The sequence below is a fragment of the Lagopus leucura genome, unplaced genomic scaffold, assembly GCF_019238085.1.
Source record: "Lagopus leucura isolate 7727_CA_CO unplaced genomic scaffold, USGS_WTPT01 Super-Scaffold_806, whole genome shotgun sequence".
Classification (NCBI taxonomy): Eukaryota; Metazoa; Chordata; class Aves; order Galliformes; family Phasianidae; genus Lagopus; species Lagopus leucura.
In genome coordinates this window covers 2,334,877-2,350,879 of record NW_024962260.1, presented here as the reverse complement: position 1 = coordinate 2,350,879, position 16,003 = coordinate 2,334,877, and the positions used below count along the sequence as shown (strand labels likewise).

At 45.6% G+C, this 16,003-nt stretch overlaps 1 protein-coding gene across 1 annotated transcript in view; it reads right to left on the bottom strand.

The window, feature by feature from the left end:
• Positions 1–275: 275 nt before the first annotated feature.
• The window catches only part of MN1 (MN1 proto-oncogene, transcriptional regulator), a 36,656-nt gene continuing 20,928 nt past the window's right edge, over positions 276–16,003 (bottom strand). The window contains 1 exon segment of the mRNA XM_042866083.1: positions 276–5,932. Coding sequence (XP_042722017.1) covers positions 5,748–5,932 — 185 coding nt within the window. The 3' untranslated portion in view covers positions 276–5,747.

Below are 16,003 nucleotides of genomic sequence, written 5' to 3'. Positions count from 1 at the left end.
CAGGGTTGGAACCAGATGATGTTAATGTTCCCTTTCAACCCAAACCATTCCATGACTCTAAGAAAACTACACCTTGTTGCAGTAACCTGGCTCTGGGTGAAGCCGTACCACTGAGGGAAGCCAACTGTTAGAGAGGACCTCCCACATTCTGCTGAGATTTGTTCTGACCATCACGAGGCCCAGGGTTTACCTACATGTGAACAGCATCATTTCCATTCTTCACATTCTAGGGGAAAGCAGGAGTTACTGCAAAAATCAAAGAACATGGCATGACATATACAATAGCCACCATTAACATCATATTTATTGTTATTTAGTTGCTCAGTAAAACATATACAGTTATGTACAATATGCATGAATACAGAAGACTGCACTTTACATATTTAAAAAAAAAGGAAAAAATAACACTCAGTTTCATGAGCTATTGTCACAGTCTTCCAACCAAGCATTTAAGAAATGAATTTAACAAGAATCCCAAAACAAAAAACAAAAAACAAAAAAAAAGAAGAAAAAAAAGAGTACAGGATTGCCTAACACACAGCAGAGTCAAGTTTCCATATTTTACATGTGCAATAACATCTTTCAGAAGAGTTTGCTATGCAGTACGGATTACCAGTGTTTTGATTTTTATTTATTTATTTTTTTCTTTTCCATGAACCAAATTCGGTTTAAAGAAATCACATCCTTTTGCTTAAGGCTGTTTTAAAGCTGTAATATTCTTGGGTAGTGAATAGTGATAAAGTTATAACTGCCGGAAATCACAGCCTGCAGTTTCATCAGTCAGAATCTATGAGTGGGATGGACTCAAACCAACAATTTTAATAGAGAATTTCTAAGACAAAATTAGACTATTTCCTCCATTAGCCTTAAGCAATAAAGGAGAAACAATCCTATAAAAATGGGTTATGCTCTTATACACCATCCATCGAACAGCTGTGAATCCAGCATTTGAGACAACCTCACACTGCAGCTTCAAAAAAATACTCCAGATGTACCCATTCTTTCTGGGGCTTTTTGTCTGCTTTCCCCACCTGCCTCCCACCTCCTCTCTCCTTCCCAACAGCAGAGCCAACGCACCACGTTTCAGCCTCCCATGACCTGTAGGAGCCCTGTCCTATGTGACCTGTAGGGTGGCATGTCCTTCTTTAAGGGACATGCCAACATTTGGCCTTGCTGGTGGTGCCTGGAAGCTGTGGGACTGATCTCCTGCACTGGAAGGGCCAACCAGCCTCAGGTTGACGATGCCTGAAAGCAGTATCCAAGAAAGGGTCCTCAAAACGGACCTGATGGCTTCGATGCTCATTTCTTCCCACCCAAACACACCTTACCTTTTTGATGAAGTTCCCTGTAACTAAATAAAAATGAGCCGAGGCCCTCCCTCACTGAGGCTCTAACAGCTGAACCAGAACAGCAGAGAACTTATGAACCCCATGAAAAAAAAACCCTGGAGAAAATTCTCAGGAGTGTTTCATAAATAGAGCCTATTCCATCCTTTTTTCTTGGCCAAAAGACATCACTCCTCCCAGTTAAAATGCAAAACATCTATTTCTCAGTTTGCTACCACGCTTTAAGTTAAAGTACAGATTTTCTTTTAACATACACCAAGAAGGACCAGCAGACGGGGCCAGGAGGAAATGGAGCCTCCAAGGCCAAGAACCAGATGATGGGCAGCTGCCAACCTCCCAACTCAAGCAGCTCCTACAGCATGGGGCTGTGTGAGAAGTGAAGATGCTGGGCAAGGCAGAAAAGGTTTTTCAGAATACAAAGGCTGCTCTGAAAGTAATGCCTCCTACTTATTCCCATGGAAACTACAACAGATACAAAGAGACAGATGCACTATCTGATGGAGCAAATTCTCAACTTCAAGATACTATTTTTTCGACAGGGGCACCACCATTAGCAGTGCATATTTGCCAGTGACGAACAAGAATCTGCATGCCACGCTCATCAACATCTCATTGCCAGCAGGAGTGACCCATTGCTGCTGTGCCGAAACTCACCACCCACTGTGCTCATATCCACTGCTGGGTCTCCATAAACGTTCAGCAAGCGTCAATGAGTGTCAGTGGGGGCCATTTTTTCCACATGGAGGAATTCCATTCCACAGCTTTTCTTCATATGCACTTCCATGTCAGACGTCATTTGTCAGCCTGCCCCTCTGCTGCCATCTGTCACACAGCAGCAGAATTAACGGGATGTTTGTGGAAGGTCCAACCTCTGCTGCCGTACCAACTTCCACCTCTGATGGCACAGGCCAACATCATAACACTGGAGGCATTACTTTCAGAGCAGCCCTCTTAAATAAGAGGCCATTATTTTAGCTATGGTGATATTTTCTATATGTTTTAAAAAAAAGAGAGTGCATTCAGTGTTAAATTAATGGAGAAAATGAGAACAGTAAAATTACCACAGGCAAAGCAAGCTTTGTGTCAAAGCTCTGGCACGTGCTGTCTGTACCAAACACACCAGGCTGTGGGCATGAAATTATCCTTGTCTTGGCCAGCATATGTACCGATTCTGTTCTGATCTTTGGCAAAAAGAAAACCATAGAAATGCACACCAGCACTGGCATTGCTGCCACCTGCCCCAGTATAGAGCTGCCACCTCGTCCTTTTGCTCAGTCGCTATTGTCACTCGAGTGTAGCGAGATTGAATGTACAGAAGGTCAGCAGCAGGACTGCACTTAACTGTATTCTTTAGTAAAGCAATACGGACAGTAAGGCCCACAGGAAGGCTGACCACTCTTTCTAAAGCCTCGCTACCTGCAAATCCTATCTGCCCACTGCTCCCACTGCACAGCTGACAGAACGGCCCCAGTGCAGAGACCCCATCCTCTCTTCATCTCTTATGATTTAAAACCCTCAGAATTCTGCTGTTTTTATGGGCTTGTTTCCAATTTGTACTCCTATAACCAAGTGGAAAAATAAGTCCTCAAGGAATGAGAACAACTCCAGGATAGAAACAGAGCTGCAGAGAGCAAACCAGAAAGGAAGGATGCTGAAGACCAATGGAATCAATGCATTTCTACTTACAGGAGGATTTCTCTTTAAAAGAGATTTGAAGCGTTTGATCCAGCATTCATCGAAAGGTCTCTTCCTGGTAGCACAGGGTGTGCATCCCTGACCTGAGGAAGCCTGAAAAACCTGTTCTCCTGAATGCAGCAGGAAAAACTAAAAACAAAGAAGCAAGCCATCAGGCCTGAGCGATGGTACAGGAATGCCATCAGACCATGAACTCTTCCTAAATTTTTAGCTGTAAGTGCTGAAAGACAGTATCATATGTCCAGGCATGTGCTTTGCTGGGTTTACTCCAAGACACACCTAGCTTGAACAAGTATAAGCTGAAATGAAAAGATGAGAACTGAGGCCCTAATCCACCGAAACACTCTTCCACGCTTCACTGGATACAGAAGTCCCACTCAGTTCAGCATATCCTTAAGTGATTTGCTAGACTGCATTTAAAGTTGAACACGTATTTTAGTGAACTGGGACTTAACAAATCACAGGCAAAGAAAGGTCTTCCAGAGTGGCCAACGATAATTGTTATTCAACCTGGAGACATTTTATTGCAGGTCCAGGGAAAAGCTCCAAACTTTCAGTAGCACACACCTAAAAAGGTACAAAACGTGGCATGTTTTGCTTCCAAACCAAGTGTGTGAGGTGGTTCCAGTGAATTGCTTCAGCATAGGCAAAAATCCCCACCCTAGTGACAGCTCCAGCTTCAATGAAAAGTAAAGTAATATTAAAAATCAAGGCCCCAAACCCTCCATTTTTCCCAAAGTCAAGTCACTGACCACAGCCATAATGGGAAATCAATCCATGCATGGTTAATAAGAGCACATTCAAATAACAAGAAATCCTGCCTTCCAAAACACTGTGAATCATTCTGAAGCCATAAATGATCAAGAGTGAGAATTTCAGACAGTGCTGTGGCCATTAGCATTGTAGGCAGAATTCCCTCCCCACTGATGTCTACTGAGAGCCAGACTTCAAAATAATTAAAGGCCCGGCACAATCATCTAAAAATACAAAGCAGTCTTCAAATTCCATCCCTCGAGAAGGGACACGTTTTGTGAGTTCATGAGAGAAGTAATGAACAACTCTAGAGAGGCTGACTCTTATTTCATAGCAAAAACGTAACTCCCCAGCGATGCTACCGAGCTTTGGGGAGCAGAGGAAGCCAGGCTGGCCTGAGCAAGGGTGGGACTGCTCACACTCCCTGTAAACAGAGGATATGCAAATAATAGACAGCATTACGTAAAGCCACAGGAGTGTCAGATCATCGTGTCATTTGTGTTTTTATCTGGTTTGCTTCCAGCTTTCTTCTCCAATGAGCATTATCTACCGAGACCAGGAAAGCGTGGTTTTCCTTTTATTGTGTTCATCTAATAACAGCGTTCTTCACATGCATGGCAAAAATGGAGCCCAGCCTAAGTTTGGAAGGGTCTAACCTGGGGTGTCCCGGTCCTGGCCGATCAGGAAGTGCTGACCTTGGGCACATGGCCCTTGGTGCAGGCTGTCTCCAATCATCCACTTACTGTGACCACACTGCCACCAGAGCTAGGGTGGTTCCTACAGACAAGAGCATCACACCTCTGATCAACAGCATCTTCCTTCAGCTATAATGGGGAAAAATGGGAGCTGTGCTGCCGTGCGGCTTCACAGTGGCTTTGGGAACTCCAGCTGGATGCTGGGCCCAGACCCAACCTAGCAGAGGGCACTGCAGTAACCCAGCCCCATAGCAGAGCACAGTTGTTGGGCCAGGACACTGCTCTGCAGGCTACGAGCAATGCAGAAGGGGCTCAGTGCCTTTGGGGATTGTTTTTTACTCCAGCAGTTATAAAATAAAATGACAGCTCTGGGAACACCACAGGAACACAACATGCCTGGGAACATGTGCACCCCTTGCTCCTCAAAGTGAGAGGCAGAGGAAGAAAATGCTGCTGCAACCTGGGTGTTTGGTGGAGGAGATAACAATTATTCGTTATTAGGTAAACTTCCTGTTAGAGCTATTTAGGGAATCATCTGTGTGCCTTCCCAGGCCATGCCTGAACCAGCCCAGTCATGACAGAGCTCCGTATCTGTGTTTCACAAAGGCAAACAAACAAACCCCTGTCCTCACCTCACAGAGAGATGGGGAGCAAATGAGGGAGGGAGGCGCAGGCTGAGCATTATTCATAACAAACCTTCATTTTCTGAGGAAAAGGATCGCTGCCTGAATGTTCAAAAGAGCATTAATCGTTTGGTTTGGATGTGACTGGCAAAAGCTGGGTGTCAATACATAACATAATGATGACAATTTCATTTAACCGGCATTTATTCCTGAACTGCTGTTCTTCAGGATTAACCATCGTAATAAGCATTGAGCAAAGCAAAACAAAAGAAAAAAAAAAAGCAATGAAGAAAAGGAGGAGGAGAAGTAGCATCTTTGTCTTATTATGACATACGTGACTTGGACATACGCTGAGATGAAAAAGGAAAAGGCTTCATCTATAAATGTATGCCAAGATTACAGAATAATGGGAAAACGTGGTCTAGCAGGAAAATCTTAAGCAAAAGTGTGCTAACTGCAGAAGGGTTAACACTGGTAACATACTGTGGCAGAAGATTAAAAAAAAGTTGAGGTTTACTTTAAATTAACCCTTTCCAGTCCATATGCCACTAAGCAGGTACCAACCTAGAAAAATAGTCCACCTAGCAGTAGCGGCCCTTTGAAATTAAAAAGAGAAAAAAAATAATTTCTTTTGTTCAAGTCAGGGCGGCCACAAAAGTCCCAAATCTGTTGGAGATGTCCGAGTGCAGGGACCTCCATGTCGGCACCGCAGTCCGGCCCTTCGCCTCGCCCACGTCGTCCGTGCAGTGCACCGAGAGGCACTGCAAGTGGCTGCCAGTCTGCGCCGCGGCCGACGTCTTGCTCGGGGGAAGGTCGTGGGCTAGAAAGGGTTCACAGAGAGAGCGTTATGAGAACCGTGCAGTGCAACATGCCAGCGCTCACAGCACACACTGACAGCATCCCAAAGCAAGCGGGATGGCCCTGCTTACTGCCCCCTCCCCGCACCGCGTCCCCGTGGAATTCCTTGCTCACTCCTCTGCATGCACTGTTTAAAGCAAGCTTTCAGCGTGTCCAAATGTCCTGGATTTGCACAGCTAGCTATGCAGGTTCTGTTGCACACCTCAGTGTCACCCACCAGCTCCCAGCACCTGAGTTGTTCATTCACCATCTCCTACGGAACAGGATTCCCTATTCAGCTCTTTTAGTGGAATACCATGATGGCACACTCTTCCTCTCTGAAATCCATCTATTCTTGATCTCTCCTCCACTGCTCTTAGTCACATCATTACACACAAAACAAAAAACCCCAAATTTCAGCCCTCGCCTTGTAAAATCTGCACATTTCCCTGTGCATCCTTCCACGGGGTCCATTCCACAGCCCTCCAGGTGGGACACACCATGACTGCTGGTGGCCTGTTCCCTTCTTCCAGGCCATGCCAGCATGATGGCAAAAGAAAATGCTCTTGAAGATAACGGTCCCAGGAGCACCTCAGTTGCTGTGGTATCCGAGCCACGCCAGCAGCCTCTACCAGGAGGGCTTCTGTGGGACCAAACACTGCCAGTAAACGGAGCAACAGCCCGAGTCGGGGCCAGAGACAGCATCCTGACAGGCAGTCTGCATTTTCTCTATTTCACCACTGCATTCATGTTCACCCAGGGGATGAAGAGTTACGAGCGGCACAAACAGGCCCCACAGTTCTGCTCCGACAGACCCAGAGAATCTGGCTGGGATGAAGACGATGCTGGAACACAGCACAAATGCCAAGAAATGTTTAACCTCATTACCTCGAAGACTTTTCTTCACGTCACCCTTGCAGAGCTCCTCCAAACTCAAGCAATGTGGCTTCAGTGCACATATGGGGTGACCACAGCTGTTCCACTTCACCTACTGCTTCACCAGATACTGGACAGGAACCCCACAGCTCTGGTGCCCCATGTTAGAGCATCTCAGAAGATACTCTTGAACGAGTCTGGAAGTCCCCGATTTCAACTGGAAATTGCTTTAAGTACTCAATTATAGGATGTCAGAAATGTTCTTATTCAAAATGGTATCATAGCACCATGCAGAGAAACGAACTGTAAAGCTGTGTTACGCACCTCAGCTCAGCACAGCAGCATTCAGGGTTCACATTTCTGTACAACATTCTCAATTACTGCTGTAACAAAAACCAGCAGCTCAAAGGTGTTTTCTAAGCTCTATGTCCTGGAGTTGGCTTTGGACTTCCTCGTCAGTTTTGATAAATGCACTGTACCAACCAGCACAGCTGGAGCACGAGCAGCTCCCCATGCAATAACCAAACACACACTTCCAAAGGCTGCCTCAGCGCATCCTTTGCTCACACACTGACTTCTGCTCTTCTTTCCTGCTCCCCACATTCTCCTCACACCCCAGGCCTCCCCCTGCTCCCTGCACCGCCTGCTGCTGCCTCTCTGCAGAAAAACAACATCCCCACCTCCCTGGGGCTGTGCTCCAGCCGTGGCCCTTCACACACCGCTGACACACGGCTGCAGAGCTGGTGTGCTCACATCCTGCGGGCACAGCAGCCCTGTGCAAGGCAAGGACTCCCCAGTACGTTGTTAACAGAGATGAGCGAATCCCTGGCTGTGATTGTGATGCCACTTCAGGGAAAATGCAGAGCAAAGAGAAACAAAACAAAACAAACCCCTAAATAAATACTGCGGGGAATTGAGAAAGGGAAACGTTCTTCTGATTTGTGGTTGTTCAGATCCCTTGCAATGCACAGTACTCAGTATTTTTTTTTTCATTCTTAGGTCTCTCTGAACATACAGGACATGCTGGTCTCAGTACAGGAAAAGCCAGTGCCTTGAGATTAGTCTTCGTGACAGCAGCTTTCTTCCTCTGCTGCAGAAAAAGAGGAAAGAGCACTGCTTGCAAACTGCTGTCACAGGAGGCCCAAGGATATCTGCAGTGGTTTAGCAACGAGCATTTACTGTAGGATGCAAGAGACCAGCCCTTCAGCTGGGAGCACAGGTACACTGACTGCAATGGCAGAGAAAGCACATCCCTAAAGCAGGCACCGTGCCTCACCCGGACACCAACAGCACCCAGAGAGCACCAGCTCCTCGACCAACAACCAAACAAGGCAGTAAAAGATATGCTTCAGCTCAGCATCACTGTGTAAGGGCTCACATTGTCTTGGTCTATTGCTAAGAGTGCAGAAAATGATGCACACAAATTCAAAGTAAAAAGGAAGACAATGAGGGCTTGCAGGAAGGCTCATAGACAACACGGTATAAAACATTCCCACCAGATTATTTTTTTCCAACATTTCTGTGTTGGCAAAGCTACGACGCTTTTCTGAAGAAACCTTCTGCATTAAGAAACAAAAGTTGCTCTGATCCACTTGATGAGAATCATGTTCTTAAACACGAGAACTGCCTGATGCTCATTCAAAACAGTACGTTCTCCCAGCAGATCTGTTTCACTAGCTTCCCTTACTGCTTCTCTGCCTCATCCAAGACAGCAATGTCCCAGCACCTGCTTTATGCAGTGCACACACTCCTGAGGGCTGCTGTTAGCTGAGACCAATGGGACCCAGCAGGTTAAAATTAGTCGGATAAAGCAAGATGGTGTCATCACTTCATTGCCTCGCAGTTGCCAAATTTCAGATAAATCACTGTCAGTCATGAAGTACACCTAATTGAAAGCAAGGAATTTTTAAACAAATGATGTTTAAACAATTTGCACAACTACCTCTATCAGCAAATACCACTAGAAAGCTGGAAGCGTTATTATTAAAAGCAATACTCTTCTAGTGAGAGCCACCCTGCATGCTAAAGCCCTAGAGATGGTCTGGATGGAGACTTCTTATCCAAGCTGAAGGATATGACATGGCCAAAGCCAGGACAGGTGCTGGTACAACCGCCCAGAAGCGCTCAGGGCCAGGTTGGATCGGACCCTGAGCAGCCTGAGCTGATGAGGGCAGCCAGCCCATGGCAGGGGGTGGAACTGGATGATCTCTAAGGTCCCTTCCTTAAGCCACTTTGAGATTCTATCATCACAGGACAGTGTGTGACACTTGAAAATGGCTCATTTTGCTGGCAAATGTTGAAGTAGATATAAAAGTTAAAACAGTGCACACCATATTCACATGGAAGGGATAAGTACAAAAGCAACGAAGCGTCCAAAGACTGAAAGGCATCTGGAAACAGCTCAATCATCACTGTATCCTCCTAGAAAAAGCTCTGATAAGCGCAAGTCCTGGTAGCAGCAACCTCCATGATTCCTTTATGCAATGATGTCTGTTAAATCCGCCACCATAAATTACCTCCTTGTTCCATTTTGTATTTATTTCAACTCCTCTGTCCACAGCAATACTCTTCTAGAGCATTTCCCTGCATGTTCTTTTGGTTGGTAATTCCTTCAGTCTGGAGAGGGGCAAAACCCACCCAGCTGCACCCATTCACCACCCTGGGATGGCACTCACTGTCACCCAGAGCAATGGAAAAAAGCTACAGCAGTTCTACATCCAGTCACTGCAAGTATCGAGCTAAAATTTCTAGCACTGGAAACAATTGCTTCCTTTTATCTTGATTATAATATTCCATCCTCCCCATTACCCTGTGCATAGCAACAACCCATGCTCTGTATTTCACAGGAAGATAAAAATGAGGAAAAGAAAACCCACCACAGCCGTGTATCCCAACCCACTGTGCAAAACTGCTCACAGCAGAGAAAACTCCTGCAATAATCACTGAATGCCCTGAAAGTAAACGAGGTTTGATTAATATTACTAACTCAGCTTGCTCACAGGCATTTCTAAAAGCCAGCTACAACATCTGGAAGAGTTGGGTGACTATGGCAAGAAACATTTGCAAACATTCATTTGAACGTTGAAGTTAAGTCTGGTCACTTTCACACCCCTGACACGACTGCTTTCTGCCAGTACTGTCACAAATTAGTTTATTGCAGTTCAAACTGTGGGATCAAGGAAAATATTCCAAAGTATTCTCTGAATAGTTTTGTGGGATTCATCTGTTAGAACACACAAAATCAAATATAAGAATTGCATCAACCAGCTACGACAAAAATGCCATGCTCCTATATTTACAGAGGCGTATGCATGCACAGACAGTTTCACATTCCTAAGTGCCTTTAAAAGTTTTTACTTTAATATTAAAGCTCGCTTTTGGGCAGAAACCATACAAGCTTTCAAACAGGCTTTGCCCACACAAACACATTTCAATCTCCAAGTCCTAAAACAAACAAACAGAAGCATAGCACTGTAAGGAGACTCTCCCCCAGCCTTCCCCTGTGCCCCTCTACCCTCTCACTGTGACCTTACACATTTAGGAAGCTGCTCTTTCATTCTGCTCTATTTTGCAAAGGCATGCATGCATTCAGAAAATAAAAGGTTTGTTTGTTTGTTTGCTAAGTATTAATGAAGGAATGGTAACAGACACATGAGGAGCACTGCTGCTGTCACATGCACCATTAGTAAAGATACAGGGAGGAAGACAAGCAGTCCTTAACAAAAAAGAAAAAAAAACAAACCACACACAAAAAATGCAAACACTGCAGACAGGTTTTTTATATCAGCACGGGAATAACATGCTTCCCTTTACTGAGATTAGATCCTGACACACTCCTCAGTCTTGAAGACACCACGTATACGTACTTCCATTCCTTCTCGCTCCCTCCTTAGCCCATGTTAAGCTGCTCCTAATATCTCTTCCACCAGGTAGCATCTTCATCTGCATTTTTTTAAACATCAACATCCTCTTAACTGTGACAACCCCACCAAACTCTACAATTGCAGATGTGTCCTGACTTTTAGGTAAGCTAATCCCATTAAGAGCGAGTTCACCTGCAGTGCTAGAATGCATTACACGCATCATCCTGTGAGAGATGAGATTACTCGAGGAAGGTATGGCCAGTAGCCAAGGCAACTGCAGATGCTACACAGGCAACAGGAGTTATGCTACTCTTCAGGTGCTGCTCCTGTCATTTCTCTAATTTTTGCCAAAGCCAACAACAACAAAAGAAACAAGAGACACTGACAAGCAGGGAGCAAGAGTGTGCAATTACAGTCTGGTAAAGGTCTGGTTTGCAATGGGTTCCACTCTACATTTCAGCGTCGCTGCGAGATTGAAGTGACAAACAGGAGGTGAAGATCCCTGGAACAGCCACGTGCCGCAGGGCTCGTCCCTTACACATCCTCACCGCTCTGACAAAGCCTCAGCCGCGGCTCGGCGCTGCCCACAGTCCCATGCGCCCAGCGCAGCGTGGGCCCGGCCGCCGCCGCCCTCAATGAGCAGCCAGGCGTAAAGCTCCTGGATTGCCACTCATCTTGTTAAGGCTAAATCAGACGGTTTGGCCAAAAACACTATATTCCCTGATCGGAGATCAGCTTCCCCTCTACCACCCGATAACCGCTCTTAAAGGATGCATTAATGGGCTCCTGTTCACTCTGAGCCCGTTAAGCAGAGGCCAAGCCAGCATAAGAGGGAATAGATTTGAGTAATGATCTCTTATGAGGCAGCAAACCTACATATAGTGTTTAAAATTATTCCCCTAGGACAAGATGTTTTTCACCAAATCTCCCACATGACAGTTTGACATATTGGTTCAGGCACATAGCTCTGCATCTGTACACACCACAGAATCATCTTTTTCAGTTTTCAAGAAAAATAAGGTCTGAAAACATTTCATGTCTCTGCACAGCAGACCGAGTCTCCATAGATTAATTCACTCCTAAAATGATGTTTTTAAACCCAACCGTTTCCTTTCTGTTTACAAACAAAACAACGCAGAACGGACCAAACCTCAGACAAAGGTATTTTCTTGAGCTCACAGTGCATTTGTTCACCAACACAAACACGTCTCCATAAAAGCTGCACAGCTCGGCTCCCTCCCCCTCTGGCACCCTGCAGCCCTGTGCTGGGTCAGATCTGTCTCTTCTAACCTCCCATTTCTTGGGGCAGTGACTGGCTTTGGCTCCAGGCTCCGTGCAGCACCAAGCACTCTGCTGGCACTCAATGAGAAGCCTGACTTGCTCCATGACTGAAACCTTCTTACTCTGTTTTTAGCCCTTCACTTATTTTGTGTAATTGGTGCCATTTTTGAAGCCCATAAAATGCTTAAAGACACAACGCTCCTCAAGATAACCGGAATTAAAGCAAAAACCAAAAGCATACATGGTTATTAAGATGCACAGCTGGGGCCAATGGCACTTAATGAGGACCACACTCGAAACAGAGCAGGTGATTCCCCTCTGCTGACCCAGAATGCTACGCACAGACACTCCAACTCCAGAGTACCGGTCACATCTCATTCATTAACATTTCAAGAAGTCATTTGGCTTGGTCAACCCGTAGATTTATGGCAGGGATCTGCCAGCTGAGCTACAATATAAAAGCCTTTTCTCACAACGGAGGGAAGGCTGTTTAGTCAAAAACGTGTGCACAGCTCTGAGCACTGCCCCACAGCACCAGTACATCCTGCAAGCCAGAACCAAGAACTCTGCTCGTTAAAGCCTGTGATTTTGCAGCATATAGACGAGACATTGCTCACTGAGCAGGAGAGGCAAGGCAAGGAGTGGCTGCCACTGCTCACTCGGTTGGGAGCACAGCCCACTTACCCTTAATGTTGAGTGCTGCCCACCTCTCCATCAGACCATCAAGTCTAGCAATGTCCTCTGATTCTTGAATCCTCTTCCTGCATAGGCAGCATGATTAATTGGAGGTGCCTGCAATTCTAAAGGGAGCATGTATCAGACCATGCTGCGAAGATGTTTATTTTGCTTTAAGTGGTCTCAGAGCTGGCATGGAGCTGTATCAGCGCTCACTGCTTGCACAGAATTTAGATAACAGGAGACATAGAGTACCTGCTGTGAATACATATTGGTCTTTTTTCTGCCCTAGCTGCTTTTCACACAGATTTTCACCAGTGGAAGGATGAGCATACCACAACATGGCGGCAACCCAAATCCTGCATTAAGGGTTTGCTGTTACTCCCCTCCCTGATGGCTGTAAGGATCCAAACAAACTGCAGATTTCTCCCCTGAAGCTCCAACACCTAGCTAGGGATGGATACCACTTAAAGATACTCTGACTGTAGACACATGCCAGCGTCTGGAAAAACTGGTAAAAACATCACCAAGTAGAAAAAAAACTAACCCAATCAGTGGAACTGGAAGTACTCATTTTATGCACAGCATGACCCTGAAGACAGAGAACAAATGACGTATGGATGAGGAGAAAGACATCACAGTTCAAAAAACATGTGCTCTGTCTGTGCAGCTGGAAGAAGAGGAGGAAGGGAGAAAAACAGAATTTCCTTGTAGGAGTGCAACCTGCTGTCCATGGTTTTGCAGGCAAGTATGAAACTGTCTACACCTATTTATTTATCTGGAAGCTATTACTAAATTAGTTATTTCCAACTACATAGCTCTCTGAGAAGAAATACAAGCTCTGTATCAAGCGTGGGGAAGCCAGACGTTCTGGAGAAAATACATAAAACACCTTGGGATAATACCAGCTTCTGTTCCCTATCGCATGGCATGGGTGGGAAGGAGGGACAGGAGTACAGCTCACTGTTTTTAACTCATATCCTTCCTCTATTTTGGCTGTCACCAGTTCCTGTTTTCAGTTTAACACATTCATGCTCATGCTGGCTTTACTGCAAAACAAGCAAACCACACAGGGAAGTTAAGTTCTGACCGCCCCCCCATTTTGAAGAGGTTGCTGCAGAGGATTTTAGCTCATGTGTAATAAAAGCCCATTCTTGCAAACCAGACCCCATCAGGATCTGTGGTGTTGCAGTACTGCTTTCTGCAAGGCTCATCCTGCCTTCCCCAGAGCAGACAAACCACTGATATGGAGCAGCGAGTGAAAGCTGAGCCGTGACAGCCAAACTTTCACCTGTGGCCCACACTAATCCAACTGCACGGCTTCTGAACAACTGGTCCGTCTCCCAGCACCGCCGCCAATGCCGTGCTCCCCTCAGCCCTGCATGGTATGAGAAGCTAAAAAAAGCAAAGCAAACCAACTGCCACCAGCAGTCAAACCTTTCCTGGGCAGTTCCAAGAGAAAACAAGTGGAAGTCATGAAATTGCAACACGGCCCATCGCAGCTGATTCAGCTCTCCTGATGTTTCTATGCTACCATTTGGAGGCCAGTGAATCCACTGGGAGTTCTGGATTGTTTACTGTGGCCTGAACTGATGACAAAGCAGAAAGTCACCCTGTCTTTCCCTCCCAGTTCATAATGCCAGTAGAGGCTTTCTTTGTGATTCGTTTTGAGGAGGTACGCATAACGTAGTGCACCTGTGAGAAAGCAGATTCTGTTCTCTAAGCCAATAAACACTTGCTGGTCAGGAAAGACTGCCATTCGGAAGAGACTTCTATGAGCTCCAAGGCTCATCCGGGTGAATACCTGACAGGAACCAGTGCATCCTGCACCCCTTTTGGCAAGCAAACTTTCAGTGCTTTCCCAAGTGCCCAGCAACTATCGGTGACAGGGCTCCACACCTGGCACTGGGACCAGAAAGGCTCAGCAATAAAACAGAATTCTGTACACGCTTCTCAATGATAGCTGTCAGAAAAGGCAACCACACCTTGCACTTCTGTTCAGCTCAGAAAGGACCCAACGGTTTAAATCCTCCTTCCTGCCCATCACACTTACATTCAGACCCAGTATTAAGAAAACAGATTACAAACAGCTTCTCTGAATGCTCACTCCAAAGGACGGCAGCTTTTTCAGCCATGTCTCTCTCCACCTCTGCAGCCCATATGCAACACGAAGAGGAGAACTCCACAGTAGGAGTGAATACTGGCTGACTGATCCCATGTTTTCTCTGCTGTTGGCGTATAGCACTCGCTTGCACTAAATGCTCTGAGCCTATTTTCACCAAAATAGATAGAAAGATAACAACCCACATGTCCATGATGAGCAAGGAAACACTGGATCTTGCATCCACTACTTTCAAATATATTTCACATGCACGCAAATTACCACATGGCAGCTTTACACGTGGCTCCAGACCACACGAAATCCACCTCTTGAGAGTCAGAACGCAGGAGTTAATAAAAGGGTTTTCTTAAAATATAAATTTCAAAGTGGAATTTTCTGCCCACACTGCAGTCAGATGGAATTGTTCAATGGACATTGGTTAGTATTATTTCAGGACAGACCCAAACTGAAATAAACTCTACCTAAATGTTCTGCCTTAAACGGCCACCTTAGCATTTAACAAGGAAGTGAGGGGATGAATGGTGGCTAACGGCCTTGGCCCTGCACAGCACAACTGGCCACCAGCAGCCAAAGCTCTGGGGAGAAATGCTCTGAAACTCTCACCAGGTGCTGACTCAGCCTATGCCCTGAAATCAGGTTTTACTGACCTGCAAGTTGCTTCTTCCCCAATTACAAAGGGGCTTCTCAAAGCACATTAATCAACAGGAACTAGCTCAGAGTTGGGTCTGCTGGCTCCACCATCACCACTGACTTGAATCTCAGCCAGAGGATGATACCAGAATGAGCAATATTTAACAGCCAACTCATTTTAAACCAGTCCTACTGTTGTAGCAAGCTTTGCTGCAGCTCGTTTCTTCTTGAGGACACGGAGGTTGAAAGTGGTAACATCACTTTCAGACCAACGTGAATTTCAGTACACAGAAGAGGCCTGCAAAAATAGCATTAAAATGCCCACTGGCACTAGCGTGGAAAGTGGGTGTATTAATGGAGTTTGTAAAGGCAATGAATGGATGGTGATTATGCACAGAGTGAAACAGAGGAGGAAACATGTAAATTCCAGCTTTCCCTCATCAGATTTGTGCAAGAGCCTACATAATTGCTGAGAAAAAAAACAGAAACAACAACACTAAGTAGGATATTTAAGCCCTGCAAATTATACATGGAAATCTCTGTTTTCCTTAAATGAAAACAGAATGAAAGAAAAGATTCCCTTCAAAGAACTTTGTTTGTGGTCGTT